Source organism: Hyperolius riggenbachi, chromosome 3 (assembly GCF_040937935.1).
Source record: "Hyperolius riggenbachi isolate aHypRig1 chromosome 3, aHypRig1.pri, whole genome shotgun sequence".
Lineage (NCBI taxonomy): Eukaryota > Metazoa > Chordata > Amphibia > Anura > Hyperoliidae > Hyperolius > Hyperolius riggenbachi.
The window spans coordinates 111,732,432-111,759,662 of NC_090648.1; the positions used below are offsets into that span (position 1 = coordinate 111,732,432).

The 27,231-nt window shown below is 44.0% G+C and overlaps 1 protein-coding gene across 11 annotated transcripts in view; it reads left to right on the forward strand.

The window, feature by feature from the left end:
- The window catches only part of AAK1 (AP2 associated kinase 1), a 187,129-nt gene that overhangs the window by 56,103 nt on the left and 103,795 nt on the right, over nt 1-27,231 (forward strand). For all 11 annotated transcript variants that reach the window (XM_068274792.1, XM_068274794.1, XM_068274797.1 and 8 more), the window contains exons 2-4: nt 5,284-5,402; nt 15,378-15,486; nt 20,662-20,804. In XM_068274792.1, coding sequence (XP_068130893.1) covers nt 5,284-5,402; nt 15,378-15,486; nt 20,662-20,804 — 371 coding nt within the window. The remainder of the gene's footprint in view (nt 1-5,283; nt 5,403-15,377; nt 15,487-20,661; nt 20,805-27,231) is intronic.

A 27,231-nucleotide genomic window follows, 5' to 3' on the forward strand; every position in this document is an offset into this window, starting at 1 on the left:
CTCTGAAAGAATCATTTTGAATGCTGAGTGTTGTGTAATCTGCACATATTATAGAATGGTGCATTGTTAGAAAAAACACTATATACCTGAAAATAAAAGTATGAGAATATTTTCTTTGCTGCTAATCGTCTAGTAATTATTCATAGTACACAACCAATTCACTATATCATATTTTTTTTTTTCGCTTCAGTGTCTCTTTAAGGCTCGCACTCATGCTGTGTCACCCCTTGTGAACCATTGCTCAATTGTTACAGTGACACTGTTGTGCACAAGTGCTGGACAAACTCAATTCTCAGTTATAGGTGAAAACTCATCGGCGAGGGGAGAAGAGACAACAGGGCTGTGCACGAGTGAGCGTCTTGTGGCTGGTGGGGTAAATGAGAATATGGTGCACTTGTTTGTCATTCCTCTGTCTATGTCAATTACAGATCCAGCGTGCCATGTAATTGGTGGAATAGTGTACTGGTTAATGCTGGGAATACACGTTTCGTTTTTGCCTTCGTTTTAGCCTTCGATTCGTTTGGTAAACGAATCGAGTGTTGAAAACGTATGTGAAAATAGTCATAATCTCATTATAGTTTCAATTAATAGACCCCGAAAACGAACGACTAGTGATCGAACATGTTTGATATTATCTCTCTTTATCCATCTAATCGAACCATTGGTAGGCTTGATGGCTGTTCAGATCGATTATATATTCGTTTATGCCGTCCGTCCCTGTACTACGTTTCGTTTCTTTGCAGCCTTCGATCATTGGAAAAACGAAACCATCAGAATCGGAAAAAAACCCCGAAACAGTGGGTGGTGATATTAACCGTACGATCGATTATTTCGGGATCGAAAAGGACAAAAGGCACAATCGAAACGAAGGCTAAAACGAAGGCAAAAACGAAACGTGTATTCCCAGCATAAGGCAGTGGTCCTCAAACTGCGGCCCGCAGGCTGAATGCGGACCCCTGAGGCTTTTTCACTGGCCCCCAAACACAAAATGTATAACTTAAAGATGTGGCCCACTGCACTTTTAAATATCAGCGGCCCACATATAGAATAGCCGGACTGGCACCACATAGTGTAGAAGCCAGTGAGCAGTAATTCGCTGGCATCCAATTCTGCATTAAGTGACACTGCTGTCCAACTGGAAGGCAGGTTGTCACCTAAGTATGCTTTACTGTCTGATGCACAAAGAGTTTCTTTGAGCACCGCATGACTGAATGGCTGCTGCTGGGAGCTCTCCTCTGTGCATGATTGGGGTGAATCAATACCTAGATTCAATGTAATGTTTTTCAGCAACATTTTATGTATACTCCGGCCCCCCAGCAGTCTGAAGTAGGTTGATCCGGCCCTTGACCGTAAAAGTTTGGGGACACCTGGGTTAAGGTCTCTGCCTCTTACAGAGGAGACCAGGATTTGAATCTCGGCTCTTCCTATTCCGTAAGCCAGCACTTATTCAATGAGGAGACCTTGGGCAAGACTCCCTAACACTGCTACTGCCGGTAGAGCGTGCCCTATTGGCTTCAGCTCTAGCACTTTGAGTCCTCCAAGAGAAAAAGGCAATATAGATGTGTCTTGTCTTGAATATTGTAGTGTTGATGTTTGGATTCGGCAATGCATGGTTTGGAACCGGAACATCGGCATTTAGCACACCACAGCAGGACAGATGTTTTTCACTTATCTTCGAAACTTCCCCCTTCCAAGCTGTTCCGTACTGAAATGGTGCTGAATGGGCATGTTCGGGTTCAGAACCACACATTGCCAAATTCAAAAGTCAACACTATAAATTACGTCATGGGACACCTGTATATACCAGGGCTGTGGAGTCGGAGTCAGGGCAATTTTGGGTGCCTGGAGTCAGAGTCGGGGAAAAAATACTCCGACTCCTAATGAATTTAAACTGTAATTAAAATAGAAAATATGATAAAATGTTCTATTTCTCAGATAATAGTCATCATAAATAATTTATACATACAGTAATAGCTGTGCTTAGTCCACAAAAATGAAATAAACCCATCAAAATTAGTTACTTGTGCTGCTTCAATAAAGCAGTCCCCATATTTTTAAAGTCAGATATACACATCTGATTGTGACCGTATATATGATGTGTACACAGAAATCTCTTATATATGTTACGGCCAGAACCCTAAGTGTGGCCACTTCGGGTTCTGGCCGGCCACTTCGGGTTCTGGCCGGTCAATGTGCGAACTGGCCGCAGGGCTGCGGCCAATGTTAGAAATGGAATGTTTCCCTGTTTAGATTAATGTGTTTTCTGGCCGTCTCTGGCCAAATGTAGCAAAACGTACTTAATTTAATGAAATGAAGCCGGCAGCTTCCGTTCTCTCTCCTCCCCCCTGCCTCCTCTCCTCCCCAATACTAGCAGCCGTGAGGATGGGGGGGGGGGGACATGTGTCCCCCAGAGTCGTTCGTCGCGGCAGGCAATCCTGCCGTTCCTGCAGAGCCTCCCCGCTCTGCTTCCCTGCAGCCAAGAACGACTCGTGTGTCCCCCCCCCCCCTCCTGCAGCGCCCATAGGAGAGAGAGAGGCAGGGGGAGGAGAGATAGCTGAAGCCGGCGGCTTCATCCGTTAATTGCCGCCGGCTTCATTTCATTAAATTAAGTAAGTTTTGCTACATTTGGCCAGAGACGGCCAGAAAACACATTAATCTTCAGAAGGAAACATTCCATTTCTAACATTGGCCGCAGCGCAGCGGCCAATTCGCACATTGACCGGCCAGAACCCGAAGTTGCCGGCCAGAACGTGAAGTGGCCACACTTCGGGTTCTGGCCGTAACATATGTACTAAATAACATCTATGCTGTAAGTATAGAGCCTGATGTGTAGCCGTGTCACTAATAGAGATGGTCAATGAGATGGAAATAATTCTGCGTTGATTTTGATTTATGCAAATGTATGCACTCCCTTTGCTCATGAAATCAAATCACTTGATATGTTAAAATTTGGTTTGGTGGCTATGAATTAAAGGGAACCTGAGACGGATGAAAAGAAAAGGTTTTTTTTATACATACCTGGGGCTTCTTCCAGCCCCCTTCAGGCTAATCAGTCCCTCGCTGTCCCTCTCCGCCACCTTGATCTTCTGCTATGAGTCCCGGTATTTCAGCCAGTCAGCGCTGTCCGGCCACGTGCCGCTCCTACAGCCAGGAGCGTTCTGCACCTGCTCAATAGTGCTGCGCAGGTGTACGCTCCCAGCGGCGGAGTGTGTGCATGCAAACTAAGCAAGACTGGCTCAAGTACCTGGACTCATAGCAGAAGATCCAGGTGGCAGAGGAGGACAGCGAGGGACTGATTAGCCTGAAGGGGGCTGGAGGAAGCCCCAGGTATGTATACAACTTTAATGTTATCTGTCTCAGGTTTACTTTGTTACACAGTAGTACTATACATATGCACTCCCCACAGAGCTGCAGGGAATCCTCTGAGAATGTTGTGCATATTGAACAGAGGTGTTGTCTATCACCCATAAACCTGGTTCAGATTGTACATGAAGAATGTGTAATAGAGGAAGAATCTCCTTATTCCCCTGCAGAGTACCTGCACATCACTCTTACATGTACCCACAGTTACATTGCCTAGGGCCTGATAGATGTTCTTTGTTCCGGCCTGTACCTTTTACAAGTACTCTTACCAAGGACTAGTTTTAGTCTATGACTAAAGGGAATACATATGGCAGTCTCCATATCCATCTCACTTCAGTTGTCTTTTGAAATTCCTAAGCGTTGGCAGTTAAGAGACGAATTTCATGTTACATACTTTCAAATCAACAAGATTGTAATATGCAAATTAGAGGAGTCGGAGTCGGTGGAATCCTAAACTGAGGAGTCGGATTTTTGTACCGACTCCACAGCCCTGGTATATACTGCATACTAGATTATTGCATGGAACGAGCGTCTCAGAAGAGTTGTTGTTTTCTTTTTTTTTTTTTTTAGCTTGTCTTTTAAAAAGCAAGTTACGGTATGTGTTTTGCTTCCAGTGATCGTAACAATGCCAATTTATTAAAGAGACTCCGTAACAAAAATTTCATCCGGTTTTCTTCCATCCTACAAGTTCCAAACTCTATTCTAATGTGCTCTGGCTTACTGCAGCACGTTCTACTATCACCATCTCTGTAATAAATCAACTTATCTCTCTCGTCAGACTTGTCAGCCTGTGTCTGGAAGGCTGTCAAGTTCTTCAGTGTTGTGGTTCTGTGATGCATTTCCCCCCTCCAGGCTCCTCTCTGCACACTGCCTGTGTTATTTAGATTAGTGCAGCTTCTCTCTGCTCTATTATCTTTTACAAGCTGAATAAATACTCCTCTGAGCTGGCTGGGCTTTCACATACTGAGGAATTACATACAGGCAGAGCTGTCTGCACTCTGCAGGAAGAAACAGCCTGACACTTCAGTGCATGAGAGATGCAGGGGGAAAGAAACACACAAATGATCTCTTGAGATTAAAAAGGAAGGCTGTATACAGCCTGCTTGTGTATGGATGTATTTTCTATGTGTGGACATACTGTACATCACCCTACTTCCTGTTTTGGTGGCCATTTTGTTTGTTTACAAACAAACTTTTTAAAACTGTTTTTAACCACTTTTAATGCGGCGGTGAGCAGCGAAATTGTGATAGAGGGTAATAGGAGATGTCCCCTAACGCACTGGTATGATTACTTTTGTGCGATTTTAACAATACAGATTCTCTTTAAAATGAATGGATGGGGTTTTTCAGTGGTTGTGACGTTTTTATATATGACCCACACTGTGTCTACACAATCTTCCCATCACACCAGAGCCTTATAGCGAATACTCTGCGGCTGAACAGATTTTAATGAGCCTCCGGGAGAACCATTGCAGTTTCGTCATATAGGGATGTTTATGGCGAGTGCATAACCACAGTAGGGGCCTTTGAAGAATTGTATACATTTGAAGCTGATGGATCTCTGTCTGGCTTAGTCATAAATAAAATAGTTTAATAACGTGTTAGCCGTGTAGCTGTACGGCGGAATTCCATCTGTTCCTTTTAATCTCATTGTCCGCACCTTATCAAGATGTATGCTGGCTGTTATAAAAATAACTTTCAGAGGAGAGAGGCTCCGAACAAAGTGGTTCTCACTTCCTGCATCCATTCCAGAATAGATCAGGCCCCAGGTGATGGAAAAACATTGCGGGCCGATAATAGATGCAGAGATTGCAGGAAGCCAGTATAGCAGCCTTGCAGACTGTATTCATTAATATTATAGGGTTGTTATCTTGGGGCGTTGTGTCTGTGGCTAACTATACTTTTTTGTTGTCTTTGCAGGAGGATTTGCGTTGGTCTTCCTGGTGCACACCAGCAACGGGATGCGACGTGCTCTGAAGCGCATGTATGTGAATAATGAACATGACCTCCAGGTCTGCAAGAGGGAGATACAAATCATGGTAAGAGAATTAGATCTGATGTATACATTGGTGCAGAAGACTCCAAGAGTAGGGCTTTCCAACCTTGTCCTCAAGTACCAACAGCAATGGATGTTTTGTGGAGATCTACCAAGGTACTTAATCAGCTCTGGTGAGACACTAATTGCCTCACTTGTGTATTTTTGTGTTTTTTTTGTTTTTTTTTGCAAAATGTGCTGTTGGTGGGCCTTGAGGACAGGGTTAGGAAGCAAATAAATGCCTCTTAAAGGACATGAAGTTGGTGAAAAGGGTCAGCAATTGTTACTTACCTGGTACTTCTTCCAGCCCCTAGATGTCTTCTGAGTACCTTGCCACAGCTCCGGGGCTCCGTGCTGCCCTGCTGGCCACCCGTGAATCTCGATGACCTGTTGGTGGGTTGGCGCTTCTGTGAATGTGCGGGCGTGCACGGCCTCGCCTGCTAGTTTGCGTAGTACACACTCGATGAAATGGGCGCACGGCCGTCCATGTGCGCCTGCACATGCGGTGAAATGCCGACCTGACGACTATTCGCCGAGCTTCACGGTCTGCCAGCGGGACAGCTGGGACCACTGGAGCTGCGGCGAGGGACTCTGAAGACATCTAGGGGCAGGAAGAAGCACCAGCTGAGTAACGATTGCTGTTCCCTTTCACCTTGTATGTCCTTTAAGGCCTCGGACAGCTGCCGGCCACAAGCACCGTTTGGGTGCAATTACATGCAGCTGAATAGCAATGTTTAGTTAGTAACGCCATGTTTGTCACATTTGCCAAGCAGTGCATTTCCATAGCAGTGCATTGGGAAGAATATTTCAGTTAAAACACGTTAAGTGGGAAAGGTACCATAGGAAAACATGGGCATTACTTTCTTTGAAAATCAGTTTTCTTTCCGTTTTAACTAAGAGCAACTGATTAAGTGTAAAAGGGCCCTGACAAGCTTAAAGAGAACCAGAGATGAAGCAACCTCATGTATTTTACCTTATAAATCAGTGGGAACATGACAGTAAACACCTAATCTGCTCTTTGTTACATTGTTCTCTGTTTAATTTGCCTGTTATCACCTCTAAGATAAGAATCCCGACTAAGCAGTCGGTCTGGCTTTGCTACAGAATAATTATAGCTGAGACTGTGTTCTTTGCTGTCTTCAAGTCCAAGCCTGCCCCCTGCTGGCTTTGCTCAGGAATCATTATAGCTGAGTCATTATAGCAAAGCCAGAATCAATGCTCAGTCCGGGATTCTTATCTCAGCTAGATAACAGACACTTTTAGCAGTGAGGATGGAACAGAGAGCATGGTAAATGTTTTCTCTAATGTTCCCACTGATTTCTATGGTAAAATACACAAGGGTGCTTCGTCTCTGGTTCACTTTAACCACTTGAGGACCTAGGGCTTTCTACCCCTTAAGGACCGGCCACTTTTTTTCCATTCAGACCACTGCAGCTTTCACGGTTTATTGCTCGCTCATACAACCTACCACCTAAATGAATTTTGGCTCCTTTTCTTGTCACTAATAAAGCTTTCTTTTGGTGCTATTTGATTGCTCCTGCGATTTTTACTTTTTATTATATTCATCAAAAAAGACATGAATTTTGGCAAAAAAATGATTTTTTTAACTTTCTGTGCTGACATTTTTCAAATAAAGTAAAATTTCTGTATACATGCAGCGCGAAAAATGTGGACAAACATGTTTTTGATAAAAAAAAACCCATTCAGTGTATATTTATTGGTTTGGGTAAAAGTTATAGCGTTTACAAACTATGGTGCAAAAAGTGAATTTTCCCATTTTCAAGCATCTCTGACTTTTCTGACCCCCTGTCATGTTTCATGAGGGGCTAGAATTCCAGGATAGTATAAATACCCCCCAAATGACCCCTTTTTGGAAAGAAGACATCCCAAAGTATTCACTGAGAGGCATAGTGAGTTCATAGAAGATATTATTTTTTGTCACAAGTAAGCGGAAAATGACACTTTGTGAGAAAAAAAAAAAAAAAAAAAAGTTTCCATTTCTTCTAACTTGCGACAAAAAAAAATGAAATCTGCCACGGACTCACCATGCCCCTCTCTGAATACCTTGAAGGGTCTACTTTCCAAAATGGGGTCATTTGTGGGGTGTGTTTACTGTCCTGACATTTTGGGGGGTGCTAAATTGTAAGCACCCCTGTAAAGCCTAAAGGTGCTCATTGGACTTTGGACCCCTTAGCGCAGTTAGGCTGCAAAAAAGTGCCACACATGTGGTATTGCCGTACTCAGGAGAAGTAGTATAATGTGTTTTGGGGTGTATTTTTACACATACCCATGCTGGGTGGGAGAAATGTCTCTGTAAATGACAATTTGTTAATTTTTTTTACACACAATTGTTCATTTACAGAGATCTTTCTCCCACTCAGCATGGGTATGTGTAAAAATACACCACAAAACACATTATACTACTTCTCCTGAGTACGGCAATACCACATGTGTGGCACTTTTTTGCACCCTAACTGCGCTAAAGGGCCCAAAGTCCAATGAGTACCTTTAGGATTTCACAGGTCATTTTGAGAAATTTCGTTTCAAGACTACTCCTCGCGGTTTAGGGCCCCTAAAATGCCAGGGCAGTATAGGAACCCCACAAATGACCCCATTTTAGAAAGAAGACACCCCAAGGTATTCCGTTAGGAGTATGGTGAGTTCATAGAAGATTTTATTTTTTGTCAAAAGTTAGCGGAAAATGACACTTTGTGAAAAAACACAATTAAAATCAATTTCCGCTAACTTGTGACAAAAAATAAAATCTTCTATGAACTCGCCATACTACTAACGGAATACCTTGGGGTGTCTTCTTTCTAAAATTAGGGTCATTTGTGGGGTTCCTATACTGCCCTGGCATTTAAGGGGACCTAAACCGTGAGGAGTAGTCTTGAAACGAAATTTCTCAAAATGACCTGTGAAATCCTAAAGGTACTCATTGGACTTTGGGCCCTTTAGCGCAGTTAGGGTGCAAAAAAGTGCCACACATGTGGTATCGCCGTACTCGGGAGAAGTAGTACAATGTGTTTTGGGGTGTATTTTTACACATACCCATGCTGGGTGGGAGAAATAACTCTGTAAATGGACAATTGTGTGTAAAAAAATCAAGATTGTCATTTACAGAGGTATTTCTCCCACCCAGCATGGGTATGTGTAAAAATACACCCCAAAACACATTATACTACTTCTCCCGAGTACGGCAATACCACATGTGTGGCACTTTTTTGCACCCTAACTGCGCTAAAGGGCCCAAAGTCCAATGAGTACCTTTAGGATTTCACAGGTCATTTTTGTTTCAAGACTACTCCTCACGGTTTAGGGCCCCTAAAATGCCAGGGCAGTATAGGAACCCCACTAATGACCCCATTTTACAAAGAAGACACCCCAAGGTATTCCGTTAGGAGTATGGTGAGTTCATAGAAGATTTTATTTTTTGCCACAAGTTAGCGGAAATTGATTTGAATTGTTTTTCTTCACAAAGTGTCATATTCCGCTAACTTGTGACAAAAAATAAAATCTTCTATGAACTCACCATACTCCTAACGGAATACCTTTGGGTGTCTCCTTTCTAGAATGGGGTCATTTGTGGGGTTCCTATACTGCCCTGGCATTTTAGGGGCCCTAAACCGCGAGGAGTAGTCTTGAAACTAAATGTCGCAAAATGACCTGTGAAATCCTAAAGGTACTGATTGGACTTTGGGCCCCTTAGCGCACTTAGGGTGTAAAAAAGTGCCACACATGTGGTACCGCCGTACTCAGGAGAAGTAGTATAATGTGTTTTGTGGTGTATTTTTACACATATCCATGCTGGGTGGTAGAAATATCTCTGTACATGACAATTGTTTGATTTTTTTTTTTACACACAATTGTCCATTTACAGAGAGATTTCTCCCACCCAGCATGGGTATGTGTAAAAATACACCCCAAAACACATTATACTACTTCTCCTGAGTACGGCGATACCACATGTGTGACACTTTTTTTGCAGCCTAGGTGCGCTAAGGGGCCCAACGTCCTATTCACAGGTCATTTTGAGGCATTTGTTTTCTAGACTACTCCTCACGGTTTAGGGCCCCTAAAATGCCAGGGCAGTATAGGAACCCCACAAGTGACCCCATTTTAGAAAGAAGACACCCCAAGGTATTCCATTAGGTGTATGGCGAGGTCATCGAAGATTTTATTTTTAGTCACAAGTTAGTGAAAAATGACACTTTGTGAAAAAAACCCAATAAAAATCAATTTCCGCTAACTTTTGACAAAAAATAAAATCTTCTATGAACTCGTCATACACCTAACAGAATACCTTGGGGTGTCTTTTTTCTAAAATGGGGTCACTTGTGGGGTTCCTATACCGCCCTGGCATTTTACGGGCCCAAAACCGTGAGTAGTCTGGAAACCAAATGTCTCAAAATGACTGTTCAGGGGTATAAGCATCTGCAAATTTTGATGACAGGTGGTCTATGAGGGGCCGAATTTTGTGGAACCGGTCATAAGCAGGGTGGCCTTTTAGATGACAGGTTGTATTGGGCCTGATCTGATGGATAGGAGTGCTAGGGGGGTGACAGGAGGTGATTGATGGGTGTCTCAGGGGGTGATTAGAGGGGAAAATAGATGCACTCAATGCACTGGGGAGGTGATCGGAAGGGGGTCTGAGGGGGATCTGAGGGTTTGGCCGAGTGATCAGGAGCCCACACGGGGCAAATTAGGGCCTGATCTGATGGGTAGGTGTGCTAGGGGGTGACAGGTAGTGACAGGAGGTGATTGATGGGTGTCTCAAGGTGTGATTAGTGGGGGGAATAGATGCAAGTAATGCAATGGCGAGGCGATCAGGGCTGGGGTCTGAGGGTGTGGGCGGGTGATTGGGTGCCCTAGGGGCAGATGGGGGTCTAATCTGATGGGTAGCAGTGACAGGGGGTGATTGATGGGTAATTAGTGGGTGTTTAGAGGAGAGAACAGATGCAATGCACTTGGGAGGTGATCTGACTGCGGGTCTGCAGGCGATCGGATGGTGTGGGTGGGTGATCAGATTGCCCGCAAGGGGCAGGTTAGGGGCTGATTGATGGGTGGCAGTGACAGGGGGTGATTGATGGGTGATAGGTGATTGGCAGGTGATTGACAGGTGATCAGTGGGTTATTACAGGGAAGAACAGATGTAATTAATGCAGTGGCGAATTGATAAGGGGGGGTCAGAGGGCAATCTGAGCGTGTTGGCGGGTGATTGGGTGCCCGCAAGGGGCAGATTAGGGTCTGATCTGATAGGTAAAAGTGACAGGTGGTGATAGGGGGTGATTGATGGGTAATTAGTGGGTGTTTAGAGGAGAGAATAGATGTAAACAATGGATTTGGGAGGTGATCTGATGTCGGATCTGCGGGCGATCTATTGGTGTGGGTGGGTGATCAAATTGCCCGCAAGGGGCAGGTTAGGGGCTGATTGATGGGTGGCAGTGACAGGGGGTGACAGGGGGTGATTGATGGGTGATAGGTGATTGGCAGGTGATTGACAGGTGATCAGTGGGTTATTACAGGGAAGAACAGATGTAATTAATGCACTGGCAAATTGATAAGGGGGGGTCAGAGGGCAATTTGAGCGTGTTTTGTTGCTGTGGGCGATCAGTGGGCGGGGGGGGGCAGATCAGTGTGTTTGGGTGCAGACTAGGGTGGCTGCAGCCTGCCCTGGTGGTCCCTCCGACACTGGGACCACCAGGGCAGGAGGCAGCCTGTATAATACACTTTGTATACATTACAAAGTGTATTATACACTTTGTAGCGGCGATCGCGGGGTTAACATCCCGCCGGCGCTTCCGTATGGCCGGCGGGATGTTACGGCGGGTGGGCGGAGCCAGTTGCCGGGGGAAGCGCGCGTCATCAATGACGCGATCGCTCCCCCGGCATAGGAAAAGGACGCAACGCCCTAAGGCGTATTGCGGTCCTTAAGGCATCCACTTTGCCGCCGCCCATGGGCTGTGGGCGGTCGGCAAGTGGTTAAGCAAGCAGCAGGTGTGGTTTCCATCATTGTACTTCTGGCCACACACTCTGCAATCTGATATGGACTTTCTAGGAAGTCTCATCCACATGTATAATATATATCCACATGTATATGCATTCCGGATGATTCTGTTGGGATAGTAAGCAGCCGGACTCATTCTCATACTTCACATTATTCACTACGTTGTGTGAGGCTGAAAGTAATGGAAACATGTCAGAATCTATTCAGTTAATTTCAGTCTGTTACAGCCTCGTATAAACTTGTAGAAGGTTATAAAATAGATTGTGTGTAAAAGTTCTGTCAGAATCAGAATTTATTTTGCCAAGTACAACGGTGGATTGTACCCAGAATTGATTTTGGCGCATACAGGGTCGTTGATGAAAAACAAGAAAATAGCACGGTTAAGCATGGTACATACGAAGACATGGGACAAGCATACATAGGACAACATTACAGTTTGTGCGTACATATAAGCAGAGCGTCGTATACAGTTAAGCATGGTACATACGTATAAACAATAAAAGCAAAACAAAAGCAAAAACAGAGAGCATTACAGCATACACGTACAATTAACGTAATACAAACATAGCAGGACATACACTGATAGCAGGAACAGAAAAGAGTGGGACTGGAGGAGCAGCCTGAGAGCTGATATGAGCACTGCCATTTTTGGCACTGGACGCTACACAGCGACACGCTCCCAACTAGACAGGTGCTACCAATTGTCCACAAAAAGTAGAGAGAAAGCTGGGGGGGGGATAGAGAATGAGAGAAGGGATAGCTAGAGAGAGAATAAGGAAGAAGAACAATGAAAGTGAGAGTGAGGCCCCTTGGGCAGTGATGGTTGGAAAGGGCCATGCATAGGGCCATGCAGCCCGGGACGATTTGGTGGAGCGGGGAACAGCGTGGTGGAGCAGGGAATGGCAGCTGAGGGGCCCGGAGGTCGCCAGCAAGTTCAGCTTGCCCAGAGGACAGAGAGAGCAGCCAGCATGGGGGGCTCACCTGGGCAGTAGCGGTGTTGTACTAGAGTCCTTGTGATCTGCCCTGCAGAAAAAAACTGGGCTGCCCATCTCTCCTTCGTTGCGATGGTCTGAGGATTGAGGCATCCTGCGTGTGCTCCATTGGCTCCAAAAAACCCTGGCGGCGGCGGAGATCCCAATGCTGAGGTTCGGACCACGTGGGTGGCAGCAGCCGACGGTGCAGGAGTGACGTTGGTGCAGGAATTCCTCTGGCCTGGCGAGCAGCAGCATGGGGAGGAGGGCATCTCCTCAGCGGCAAAGAGCCCTGCAGTGCCTGGTCCCGCGGTCACTGATGATTTCAGGCTGGCAAGCACGTGGGGGATGGTCACGTGAGGGACAGTGGCGTTCGGCTCTGATGTTTTCAGGCTGGCAGGCAGCCCGCTGCAGACCGGGACAGTGGTGGAGGAAGCAGCCAGCGGAATGCGGAGGCCGAGCCGGTGGAGTCAGCGCGCGTCCCTCCTCTCACCCAGGTCTGCGTGCTTGCGAGCTGGTGTGCTCCCCTGTAGTCGGTCCCTCGCGGCAGAGCAGCCCGGGCAGCCGATGGTAGCCTGCCGCACACTCCTGTGGTCCCTGCATCTCACCCAGGCAGATGGAGGTTGCTGGTGAGAGCGGTAGGGAGGAATTAAGGAAGAAGACAGAAAAAAGGCCGGAGCCCTGTGGCCGTGGCATCCGCACCCGGCGCCATCTTACTATATACTATATACATGGTAATATTGCCTCATGAGATTATCGCATGTGTCTTCCGTAAGGATAAAGAACATATCCTCACACGCGGCAAGTAGTTTAGGGGGATTTTAGGACCATAATGTTAGGCTTTAGCTTAAAGGAAACCTGAAGTGAGGGGGATATGGAGGCTGCCATATTTAGTTCCTTTTAAACAATACTAGTTGCCTGGCAGTCCTGATGACCTCTTTGGCTGCATTAGTGTCTAAATCACACACCTGAAACAAGCATGTGGCTAATCCAGTCAGACTTCAGTCAGAAACACCTAATCTGCATATGCTTGTTGAGGATCTTTGGCTAAAAGTATTAGAGGAGGAAAAGATCAACAGGACGGCCAGGCAACTGGCATTGTTAAAATTAAATAAGTAGGTCAGCCCTCCATATCCTCCCTTCAGGTGAGGGGATTTAGAAAACAAAAGTTACTTACCTCAGTAGTCAAAAGCCTCAGAATACTCCAGAACTTCCCTTGATTCTAGTAGAGTCCACCGGTCCAGCATAGAGCCCACTTCATCTGCTGGCCACACTTCTGGGCATCCAGACTTACACATGCGTGGCCGCTGCCTTCTGTTGGGCATGCGCAGACCTTACTCGTGCATTCCCAGTCTGAATGCACTTCTTCGCGGCCACACTTGAAACCACAAGAAATTTATATGACTGGCATGAGTTAAATGGGTATAGAAGGACCCTGCACTGGAATGGTGCCCTGTAAGCGGAGCCGGCAACCTTCCCAGAGGCTTGCCGCTACTGAGGTAATTAACAAACAAAAGTTAGATAAAGTATACATACATGAGGTGCATAAGCTAATAACAGATTTACTTACCTGGGGCTGCCTCCAGCCCCTAGAAGCCTATGTGTCCCTCGCCACAACTCTTCTCCAAGCCAGTTACCTGGGGTCCCCTTCGTAGCAGGTGCCAACTATGATGCATCTGTGCCTGCGCAAAATACTCTTGTCCACGGGAGTGCGACCGTGAAGCCAACAAAATGGTTACCTACCAATAGTAGGAAACTTTTTAGTTGTAGAAATAAAGTGTCGAATTTTTGGGGTGTTTTACTGTGTTCTCTGTCCGCATTGACAAGATCTCTTCATTGTCGCATAGTTATTTGGGTTGAAAAAATCAGGGCTGTGGAGTCGGTGATTTCATAAACTGAGGAGTCGGATGATTTTTGTACAAAATCTAAAGCCCTGGTAAGGATTCAGAGTCGAGGAGTCTGATCCATTTTGGGTACCCGGACTCGGAGTTGGAGTCGGTGATTTCATAAACTGAGGAGTCTGAGTTGGAGTCGAAAGATTTTTGTGCTGACTCTACAGCCCTGTAAAAAAGACATACTGTACGTCCATCAAGTTCAACCAGAAAACATAACACCAGCCTGCTCCCTCACATATCCCTGTTGATCTAGAGGATCTACATCTTTGGAGAGCCAATCATCGAATATCGGTAAATTTACAGATGTTCTACTATTAAAGTGTAAAGAAGGATTGTAAAATATCTGTATTAACCTCTTGAGGACCACAGGCTCACACCCCCCCTAGTGACCAGGCCATTTTTTACTATGTAGTACACTGCAGCTTTAACTGTGTGCTGCACAGCCATACAACTTAACACACATGATTCTTGCCACCAACAGAGCTTTCTGTTGGTGGCATCTGATTGCTGCTGCGATATGTGTTTTTTTTTTTTGTTGTTGTTGTTTTTTTAAATTTTATTAATTTTAAATGCTCTTATTTTTCTTTCTTTCTCTTTTTTTTTTTTTTTTTTTTTTTTAAATTAAAATGTAATTTTTTACAGTAATTGGTCTGTAAGCAGGGATCAATTTTAAAGCAAATCAACACTCAACAAACTTTCTATTGATTTTGAACAATTTATTGATTGGGAGCGTATTGAGTGACAATATATTTGGTAATGGCGATATACAGTATCTTGCAGAGTCTTGCAGAGGGACAATGGAAGAAAACTACCAGAGCAAGCAGCAGTATGGCTGAGTTAAGTGGGATCAGAACTGACAAATAGCAGTTGCTGTGTGGTGCATTCATTACCATTCCCTGATCAATCTTCTACTCGTCTGTATTGATCATAAGTTGGATAATGCCACTGCCATCCCTTGTACAACCACTTTGTAAAATGTATTACTTCAATGTATCACTACTCTCATAAGTAAATCGTAATGTATGATTAGCATTGTTTTCTTGTTACATTTGTCATAAGAATAGTCTTCTCTGTGCTTACATGACTTCCTTGTCTGTCCTTCACAGAGGGATCTCTCTGGACACAAGAACATTGTTGGCTACATAGATTCCAGTATTAATTCTATGAGCAGCGGAGATGTGTGGGAGGTGCTCATTCTCATGGACTTTTGTAGAGGTGAGACCTGCAGCATTACTCTTCATCTATTGCCATGTTGCTGGATGCTACCTCCACAGTAAAAGCATTTCAACAAGATATACCGTCATGGCTGACATTTTTGGCACCCCAGAAATTGCAGTAACACATGTTTTGCTATGCACATGTTTATTATGTTTGTGTGTTTTGGAACAAAACAAAAAAAGGGGAGGAAATAAAAGCAAATTGGACATAATGTCACACAAAACTCTAAAAATGGGCTGGACAAAATTATTAGCACCCTTTCAAAATTGTGGATAAAGAAGATTGTTTCACCTGGGGCAAGTAACAGGTGTGGGCAATTAAAAAATCACACCTGAAAGCAGATAAAAAGGAGAGATGTTCACTGAGGCCTGGTGCACACCAAAAACCGCTAGCAGATCCGCAAAATGCTAGCAGATTTTGAAACGCTTTTTCTTATTTTTCTGTAGCGTTTCAGCTAGCGTTTTGCGGTTTTGTGTAGCGTTTTTGGTGTAGTAGATTTCGTATATTGTTACAGTAAAGCTGTTACGGAACAGCTTCTGTGACAAAAACGCCGGCAAAACCGCTCTGAACAGGCGTTTTTCAGAGCGGTTTGCGTTTTTCCTATACTTAACATTGAGGCAGAAACGCATCCGCAATCCAAAAAATGCCTCACCCCAGGAGTATGCGTTTCAGCAAAACGCCTCCCGCTCTGGTGTGAACCACCCCATTGAGATACATTGACCAAGCGGATCCAAAAAGCCGCTCGGTGTGCACCAGCCCTTAGTCTTTGCATTGTGTGTCTGTATGTGCCACACTAAGCATGGACTTCAGAAAGAGGAAAAGAGAACGGTTTGAGGACTTGAGAACCAAAATTGTGGAAAAATATCAGCAATCTCAAGGTTACAAGTCCATCTCCAGAGATCTAGATTTGTCTTTGTCCACAGTGTGCTACATTATCAAGGAGTTTGCAACCCATGGCACTATAGCCAATCTCCCTGGGCGTGGAATGAAGAGAAAAATTGATAAAAGGTTGCAACGCAGGATAGTCCAGATGGTGGATAAGCAGCCCCAACAAGTTCCAAAGAAATTCAAGCTGTCCTGCAGGCTCAGGGAGCATCAGTGTCAACGCAAACTATCCGTTGACATTTAAATTAAATGAAACAGTATGGCAGGAGATCCAGGAGGACTCCACTGCTGATACACAGACATAAAAAAGCAAGACTACAGTTTGCCAAAATGTACTTGAGTAAGCCAAAGTCCTTCTGGGAAAACATCTTGTGGACAGAGAAGACCAAGATAGAGCCTTCTGTAAAGCACATAATCCTACTGTTTACCGAATACGGAATGAGGCCTACAAAGAAAAGAACACCGTGCCTACAGTGACATATGGTGGAGGTTAAATTAGAGACGTAACTAGAAATCACTGGGCCCCCCTGCGAAAATGTGGCGTAAGCTTATTGATGGTTATAGGAAGCGACGGCTTTTTAGTTATTTTTTTCCGAAGGGTCTGCAATCAAATATTAAGTTAAGTGTGCTAATAATTTTATCCAGCCCATTTTTGGAATCTTGTGTGCCATTATGTCCAATTTGCTTTTTTTCCTTCTTTTTTTAGTTTTTTTTCCAATACACACAAAAGAAATAAACGTGTATAGCAAAACATGTGTTACTGCAATACGTTTCTGTGGGAAATACTTGATTTTCTGGAAAAATGTCTGGGATTTGGGTGCCAACAATTTCAGCCATGACTGTATCTATATGCTTCTTTAAGGACTTCCGAGTTGGAAACTGTGGCCAAAAAGAGTCTATACATAACTTTAAGTAGCCCCCCCCCCCCCCCCACACACTTCCCCGATCAGCCTCCATTTCCTTGCATAGAGTCCCGGACTAAGCCCCCACCCCAAGTTGTTTGCCACCTCTGAGCTGGATATTCCTCACCCACGCATGTGAAGTTCACTCTTGGACACCGCTCCTGGCGCCTTCCTGATCACCATGCAAGAGCTCACAGGTGCTAATAGATCTGTGCTGCATTCAAGAGTAAACTGCACGTGCAGGTGATGGATATTTGGTTCGAGGGTTGCTAACTACTTGTGGCTGGGGCCTGGTCTGGGACTGATTGTGGGAGTTTTTTTTTTTTTTTTTGTGGCCAATGTTTTAAACTCTGATGTCCTTGAAGTTTTGTACACTTTAGATCAGCCTTTCTCAACCTTTTTACCCTGGAGCAGGGGTCTGCAACCTTTAAGACATAAAGAGCCACTTGGACCCGTTTCCGAAAAGAGAAAAAAACTGGGAGCCGCAAAACCATTATAAAACAAATCTAACACTGCATATATTGTTTCTTCCCTTAATGCTATATACAGGATCAGATATGACCCCAATATGCACAAATTGTTAGCAGATATGACCCCAATATGCACAAATTGTTAGCAGATATGACCCCAATATGCACAAATCGTTAGCAGATATGACCACAATATGCACAAATTGTTAGCAGATATGACCCCAATATGCACAAATTGTTAGCAGATATGACCCCAATATGCACAATCCTTTAGCAGATCTGACCCCAATATGCACAATCCTTCAGCAGATAAGAAAAACCCATTTACTTACTTAGTCAGAAGACCTGTCACGATCTCCTCCTGTCCCGACCTTCGGTCCCGACCTCCTTGTGGCACGCAACTCCCACGATCCTCTTCCTTCCCAACGTCACGTCCTGCCTGCATTACACTGCAGGGCTACGGGAAAATGGGCGCCCGAGGTCCTGCACTGCACCGGTCCGGCGGCCTCTCTGATAGGCTGCCGGCCAGCGGCAGCACACCTCACACGCGCGCCGCAGCCACTGAAACACACTACCAGAGCCGCGGCAAAGGTGAAAAAGAGCCGCATGCGGCTCTGGAGCCGCGGGTTGCCTACCCCTGCCCTGGAGGAACCCTGCAAATAACTTTTCGGTCTCAAGGAACCCCTGCAAACAATTTTTTAATCTCGAGGAACCCCCGCATTTATTTTTCCGGAGACATGGTCTTTTAAAGTAGGTGAGGCTGTAAATTTCACTAACTCCTATTACACTGCCACTCATTATACTGTGCTCATGATTATTCTGATCCCCAATTTACTGCTTCTTTTTACAGTACCCCCTATTATAATGTGCTCTATTATACTTCCCCCACGATGGCGGAAAATGCCAGGGAACCCCTGCAGAGTCCTCTAGGAACCCTGGTTGAGAAACCCTGCTTTAGATCCTATTTGATCAGATCAATATTCAGATCTGACATTGAATGGATATAGAAGAAAGCTGGCATACACAGTTCAATACCCAAGAGTCTCGAATGCACGCAAAATGAAATTGCAATGCGATTTTTAAACCAACTCAATGGGCTCTATTCACAAAGATGACAAAACACCGCAAAATTTTACTGCTATATTTCCGCCAGCGGTAAACTCCGCATTTTTTCAGCATTCACTAACATTTTCCGCATGTTTGCCGCATGCGGGAAAAAAGATGCGGAAACAGCCATTATTCATGCGGGAATCATGTGGTAAAAAGGTCGCATGAAAAAGTGTTTAAAAAAAAAAAATTAAAGTCCAGCAAGCACAGCCTCCAGACTCCATTAAAGTCAATGGGATGCGGAATATATCACCTACTAGGTGATAAAAAATCGGTAAATAACGACAAAATGATGCGCCTGAACATTTTTTAAGAATTGATTTTTTTATTGCGGAAAATACCGACTTTTGCAGAAATTTTTCCGCATGAATCCCGCACTTTTCCCGCATGTGGAAAAAACATGCGGAACATTTTGAGAATGTCAACTTGACGGTGTTTTGGTCGCAAACTTCCCGCATGTACTTTACCGCATGCGGGAAGTCTTTGAGAATAGAGCCCATTGACTTCTATTGCAATGTGTTTCTGAGTGCAACTCAGAGAAGTGCATGCAACAGTCTATTATGAAATTGCGTACTACCGCAATGTGCAAATGTGATCAAGGTGCATCAGAAAACATTACTCTTCTAATGTCCTTGAGTATCACAGACAATATGCGTTGCTGAAATGCAGACAGCAACGCGTTAAGTGTGAACGAGGCTTTAATTGATCGGTGCTTATGATTTGAGGCACTCCAGGAAGACACATCATTTAAGCTGGTCTGAGAATCATTTGACTGACTTGGTACAAAATCTACCAAGCGCTACTTCAACCACAGCCTCAACTTTCATTATGCAGAGACAACTATGAACTATTTCAGGCTATGATTAAAATTTCATAATTTCTAAACAATGAATTATTAAGGAGGGGAAAAAGATAAAAACAATGTGTACGGTGACTGCCTCACTGACAAGAGATCCCCAGGCAGGGGCATACCTAGGTAATAAAGCGCCTATAACAAACACTGACAATACAGTAGCCAAGTGCATCCCGTATACATAAAGTAGCCATGTTCCCCAGATAACAGAATCAGATCTGAGGTCCGAGTGACGGGGAGGCATGGTGGCACAGCACAGGGGCAGGTATGACGCCCGTGTGTTTTGGCGCCCATGGCATGAGCCATGCCTGCGCCCCTCTAGATAGGCCATGTGGCCTTGCCATATGGCAGCAGCTGAGTGGTTTTATCACAATCTCCAGTCAGCTGATTGGAGTACGCATGGGCTCAGAATTTGACAATGGATGAAACTGCAATAAGTTTATTTTTTTTTTCATTGTATCTTTATTTGGCAATGGAAAAGTCCAGACGCTCTTAAACCCAACAAGTACTCGTACCCACTGGTGCAGGATCAGGTCAGCCAAGCCATGAATATGCAGGAAAACAGGAGATCCGCAGACTGCAGTTGAGTAAAAGATCCTGTAATCTTTATTAGAAAAATCCCACACGTGAAGACAAAAAACATCCACAGGTACAGACTGACGCATATTGGGCTTCAAGTTGTGCCCTTAGTCATAGTCACCAATGTGACTATGACGAAGGGCATGGGTGACACATAAGTGACTAAGGGCACAACTTGAAGCCCAATATGCGTCAGTCTGTACCTATGGATGTTTTTTGTCTTTACGTGTGGATTTTTCTAATAAAGATTACCAGATCTTTTGCTCCACTGCAGTCTGCGGATCTCTGCTTTTTCTGTATCTTTGAGTGTATGCTCTGATCTTTATTGCTTTGTTTGGTTAAAACAAGTCCTGATCAATGCATTTGTCTTTGGCAGGAGGTCAGGTGGTAAATCTAATGAACCAACGTTTGCAAACAGGGTTTACTGAAAGTGAAGTCCTGCAGATCTTCTGTGACACCTGTGAAGCAGTGGCCCGCCTCCATCAATGCAAAACTCCCATTATCCACCGGGATCTCAAGGTAATGCATGAGTCTGGGAGAGTTTATAAATATGGCAATATGTTTTTGTTGTTTGACCATGGAGATGCCATACAAGAGGCTTTGCAGCAGAGATATAGAGCTTGCTCAAACACAAGTCTCTGCAGCTGCAAGTTGTTGCTAGTGGAACATACTATTAGCAGTTGCACTGTGTAACATTATAACAGCAGCTGGAGATTGGTAGGTGTTGCATAGCTGTCTTATGGTCTGCTGGAACATTTTTATATGGGAGTCTGCCGCCTGGATGTATTTATAACCTCACCAACCGACAAATGAAAATCTGCTTAATATCAGAATATAATGGAATATAACATTGCAAGAGACTAGAGCACACCAACCTTGTTCAGGATGTATATGAATCAAGGGTGATTTATGGCCATTAAAGAAGTACTCTAGAGTGCAGCAGGTTGTCTTGGGGCTTGACGAGCAAAACTAGGCGCCACTATAGCACCAATGCTACAGGGCGCGTAAAGGTAATTTGGGGTCCCGGTGATTGCCGGACCCCGACTTGACTCTCTCTCTCCGAGTTGCGATGACTCAGAGGGGGAATAATTTTGAACACCGCTGGGGATTTGAGCAGCAGCAGCGTGAGCCGTCATTGGGCTATGCGCCCAGCTCACCAGGGACCTACCTATATGTACAGCACTGAAGGAGCATATAGATAACTGTTTTGTTCGCCTTTAAAGAGGATCTGTAATGTCATATACTGTACAGTAGTCAAATGCAGTACATTATTCAGGATATCCACTTTTATGGTAAATATCCTGGTTTCAGTATCAGAAAAACTTTCTATATCTATATATTACGTGTATTAGTGTCTGGCCCCGCCCACCCTGCCTAGGCTGATTGGCTACACGCCCTGATTCTCCCAGTGCACGCTGGGAGACCAGGTGTTTTTTCTATTCCACACAATCATTCCTCTGCAATGCACCTGCTAGCAGTACAGATGTAGCCACCTGTGATACATATCAGAATTGGAAATCGGGACGAGGAAAGATTTTACAAGGGGCAAACACTGACTAAATAGTCTGTTGTATGGTCTTAGGATTTTATGATGCTGTCAAAATTAACAGGCTATAGATGTGCTATAGAACAGCAGTTCTGGATTTGCAAATTCCACCCTGAAGAATAGACTTGACGACTATTAGTTTGTGTTCATATAAAGGCAAGCGTCTTCTGTTTTAAGAAGAAAAAGTTGTACTATTAAAGAGCAGCTGCAAAGGTCTGCCACTTGCTGCTGCTAGGCAGCCCCTTTTTACGGCTTGTATTTTAAACTGGTATTGGGTTCTCTGGATCCCTGTAGCAGTTCAGAAAAGAATCAAACATTAAGTTGTTTACATAAAAGTGTCAGCAGTTTCAATGTAGAATGACTAGAGGTTCCTATTCTTTGAAGTTCCCATTCAGCATCCTTAACTTAAAGAGGAACGGTCGCAAAAATCATAAAATTTAAAACGCATACATATAAGAAGTACATTTCTCCCAGAATAAAATAAGCTATAAAATTCTTTTCTCCTATGTTGCTGTCACTTACAGTAAGTAGTAGAAATATGACATTATCGACAGATTTTGGACTAGCCCATCTTCTCATAGGGGGGTTCTCAGGGTTTTCCTTATTGTTAAAAGCACTTAGAGAATGGCAGTTCCTCCATCCAACTGCCAAAATAGTGTGCAGCGAGCAGGAAGGCTGGCCAGCATCTTTGTATTAATTATTTTCAGGGAATGTCTTTATAAAGAATAAAGGCCACGCTGAGAATCCCCTATAGACAGATGGACTAGCCCATAATGTGTCGGTAATGTCAGATTTCTACTACCTACTGTAAGTGACAGCAATAAAGCAGAAAAGTAATTTATGACTCATTTTAATCTGCGAGAAATGTACTTCTTATTTGTATGTGTTTTTAATGTTTACAATTTTCGCGATGGTTCCGCTTCAAAGAGGAGCTTAAGCCTAAACAAACATACGGTCGTTAAGTTACATTAGTTATGTTAATTAGGTAGGTAATATAATCTCTTACCCACCCTGTTTTAAAAGAACAGGCAAATGTTTGATTTCATGAGGGCAGCCATCTTTTTGGTTGAAAGGAAGTGACAGGGAGCATGAGACACAGTTCCAACTGTCCTGTGTGCTGATCAACCCTCCCAGTTGCTAGGCAACGTGAATAACAACATTGGAAATCCCATCATGCTTTGCACAGCATCAGGGGGGAAAAGCCCAGGCAGTTTTCTTTGATGGGTGGAGCTTAGCTAAAAATGCAGCTAAAAATTATGCTTTGATAAGAAAAACAAAGTTCTGATGCTGTGAAACTGTTAAAGAAACACCAAGCCTTTTCAGTTCTGCTGATTAGATTTTTAGTCCGGAGGTTTACTTTAACATCTTTGCTGAGAGGCTGATTTTTGTAACCTCTTCCTGCAAACTAGGAGCATATGAACATTCTATGTGTCTGCCTTATCTGCAAAACAAAACTTTACCTTCTTAAAACAGAAGGTATTTGCGATTAGTCAGGTTGTAGTGAGATCTGAGGTGTCCCACAATGCATCACTGCTGAAAATGCAAATCATCCTTTGTTGTCTCTGTAAGCTAACCACACCTCCAGAACCACTGGAATGTAATGTGTCAGCTTGTTAATTGTACAGAGCCACAATAATTGAACATGCATACAGACTGTTACAGATTATGTGCACACATGCTCCCATGTTGCACTCCTGTCAGGCTTACACACGGCGTCTGTGATTGGTAAACGGGAACGTGTTCCCTGAGCCAAAGTAAGGGCTGGTTCACACAGGCGTCTGCCCTGCGTTTACCGCCGGTGTTCGGGACTTGGTGTTAAACGCTCCCATTCAAGGGAATGAGAGCATTTGTACCAGGATTCTAACAGCGTTTACGCGAATGCAACGTTCGGATCCCGATTTTCCCTTGCTTTTGAGGTGACCCTGGACGCTACATGTAGCGTCCTGGGGCGGTTAATCGTCGCGGGTAATGTCCACCTATGGGGAAGAACAGATCTGTTGTAAGAGAGACTTTGTAACTTTATGGTAATTTTGTTGCTGGCTGCAACAATGTTCACTCATTACAAACACTCTAAGGGCTGGTTTACACAGGTGTCTGCCCAGCTTTCAGCAGCGTTGCGTTTGGCATGCTCAGGCTTTCAGCGGCTTTCCGTGGCTTTCGGTTGCGGTCTGCGGTTTTCTTCCCTATAGGTGGACATTACGCGCGGCATTTAATGGCCCCAGGATGCTACATGTAGCGTCCAGGGTCGCCTCGAACGCCAAGGAAAATCAGGATTTGATCCCTGCGTTCGCGTAAATGCCAGTAGAAGCCTGGTACAAACGCTCGCATTCACTTGAATAGGAGTGTTTCACGCCAAGTCCCGAACACCAGCAGTAAACGCGGGGCAGACGCCTGTGTGAACCAGCCCTTAGGGTGTTTGTAATGAGTGAACATTGTTGCAGCCAGTAACAATGTTCATTCTTAAAAAAAATTACCATAAAGTTACAGAGTCTCTCTTACATCAGATCTTTTACCTCAGATCTGGGTTCTGAGGTGGCAGGAGCTGCTGGAGAGAGGCTTTAGTACCTTTTACAAATGTTATATATAAAACATGTAACCCTTACTATTTCCTATGGGAGAAAAGCGCTATAGAAATGTTATTGTATTGTATTGTATTGTATTCTATTCCCTCCCATAGTTACCAAAATAAGACGCTTGTAAAAAAAAAAAAAACAAAGTCACGGAATTCAAAAGAGAATACATACATTGTTACCTTAGGAACTTTTTTTGTTTTTGTTTTTTGTATTTATTGATGGAGTACAATGGGAGAATAAAAAAACATAAGACAGAAAGATAATCACGTTATAGAAAAACCAGAGGCGCCAATAGGATAAAAATAGTGCCAATTTAAAACCATAAAATTGTGGGTGGCAATGGTGGAATTGCCCACCCTACAAACAACGAAGACCAATTTGTATGGTGAAACAAATTTAATCAATTTAGTACTCCTAATAACAAAAATAACTGTTTTGTTATTAGGAGTACTAAATTGATTAAATTTGTTTCACCATACAAATTGGTCTTCGTTGTTTGTAGGGTGGGCAATTCCACCATTGCCACCCACAATTTTATGGTTTTAAATTGGCACTATTTTTATCCTATTGGCGCCTCTGGTTTTTCTATAACGTGATTATCCACCTGGTGGATGGGTGTGGACACCCCTCTTTTTTCTGCACAGAGAGCGACTTCTTAACCTGAGCGGGGACAGGTCTAATCTCCCCGTCTGTGATACAAGTGGTTGCCTAATCCCGGCAACCCATACTTGTGAGTATAACCTTTATTATTTCACTATAACCACTTATCTCCAATAATACACTATCGGGGGCTCTCGATTGTTTTTCCATTTTCTCGTTATAAGACAGAAAGAATACACCTTTATTTTCAAATAAAATATTGTTGCTTTACATTTTACTATAAGCATAATTTTTAATGTTGAGACAACCAGGAAAAATACTGTAAAAAATCCTATAGATCATTTAGGTGTGATAAGTAGTTATAAAGTAGTTGCTAAATGAATTGGAGCAGTGGTGAAAATTGCTCTTGGCGGTAAGGGTAAACCAGCGCATGGCAAGAAGTGGTTACTGTATTTATGTATCCATGTAGTTTGAAATGTTTTTAATTTTCTTTCATTATAACTGAGCCCCTATATGTATTTGTTTGCCTGTCTTGGTATTTTTCCCTGGTAAATTCCTTTAGCCAGTCAGTATCTAGCCACCATATTTTACAGTCTTAATTCCCTTTATTTACTGCTTCTAAACCCCTGAACACTGTCATCTCTGTAAGAGATTAACAGGTCACATCTGCGGTGGATTAATACATTAATCCTTTGCTCTCTGTAAGTGCTACAGGCTGGGATTGGCTTTCTGCGTGTTTGAAATGTGATAGCAACAACCGTTCTGACACTTTGCAAACTGCTTCCTGGCTGAGTCAATATGAAGCCGTTATAAGGATTTAATTTCTTTTTATTGCTGACACAAGTGGGTCATGAAAATGTATTTAACATGTCAGTGCATGGAGATGTGGTGATGTGTAAAGTGGAGAAGGCTATAGCAGCCAATCACATGTCACCTACAAGAGGTACACAGCAGTCTGAATAATGCAAGATGATTGTGGAATGGAGGCTGTTACTGAACTTGATAGGTTGATGTTGGGCCTAAAGGTGCCAATTAGCAATCCAATTTCCTGAACGATCCACCATCTGATCCAATCAACGGAGGGGAAAATAAGCAATTCAGTCATTCTGAAATTTGGTTCAACAGACCGATCGTTCTTTCTCAACCCGCCACCATTAATAGCACCTGATGTGATCGATCGGAGGTTATACGATTAATAAGCACCTTTACTGAGGCCTCTGTGCTATGTATGGCTGAACTGCATGCTAGCAGGTAGAAGTGGCAGCGCTTCCCAAAGCACGCTGCATCTCACTTGACTATCAGCATGGATGTGCAGGGCCTAATTATAGGCAGGTTACACAACTTGCGAGGAGAACGCCAGCGCATACCACTAAGGCTGCATCCGAAATGACCACCAGCTCAGTGTGCAGCACCTAAATAGATTTTCTGCACACTTTGCATTCAATTCAGATGCAAATCATGTGCAAATCTGCTACTACTTATTATGCAAACAGGAAACTCAGGAGGAGAGGCTGGGAGCAGCTAACCTGACAGTTACATAGTTACAAAGTTAAGAAAAGGTGGGGGGAAAGGCTGCGCGTCCCTAAACACATGCTGCAATTGAATGGTTAATCGCACAGGCATACACCGCCTCTGCTAGACTGAAAAATGCATGCCCTGCATCCAAGACAAGTGCTAACATTTATTAAACTAGGAGGAACTTTAGCTTCCAATATGGTTTGCATGCAAAGTATATTATACTAGACACTTGCGCCACGGTGAGGCAAACCTCCGGGCAAGTGACCTAACCTAAATTTAAAACCTTGGGAGCAGCTAAGCAAAAAAATGTGTAACTTACATTTGGTTGAACAGCGAGGAGAACGATTGCATTCAACACAGATGCACCAAATTAACATTAATGGAGGATGTTACCTTCCAACACAGTTTGCATGTAAAGTATTCCGTACTGGACCCTTCCACCACGGTGAGGCCATCCTTTTGGAAGGGACCCTAGCCTCTAACTAATTAACAAACCAGCATATGTATATCCTGGAAGCAGCTGGCCATAAAATGGTTTACACATTTTTTTATTATATTACTGCATGATTGCTTTGCGGTTTATCTGCCGATCTGCCAGGGAATGAGTGCTATCCCGTTGCCATGTAATGCAACCGAATGGCAGCATTCTGATGCATATTTATATTCAGTGGACATACAGTATGGGTACTGCGCAGCTGGAAACTGGTGC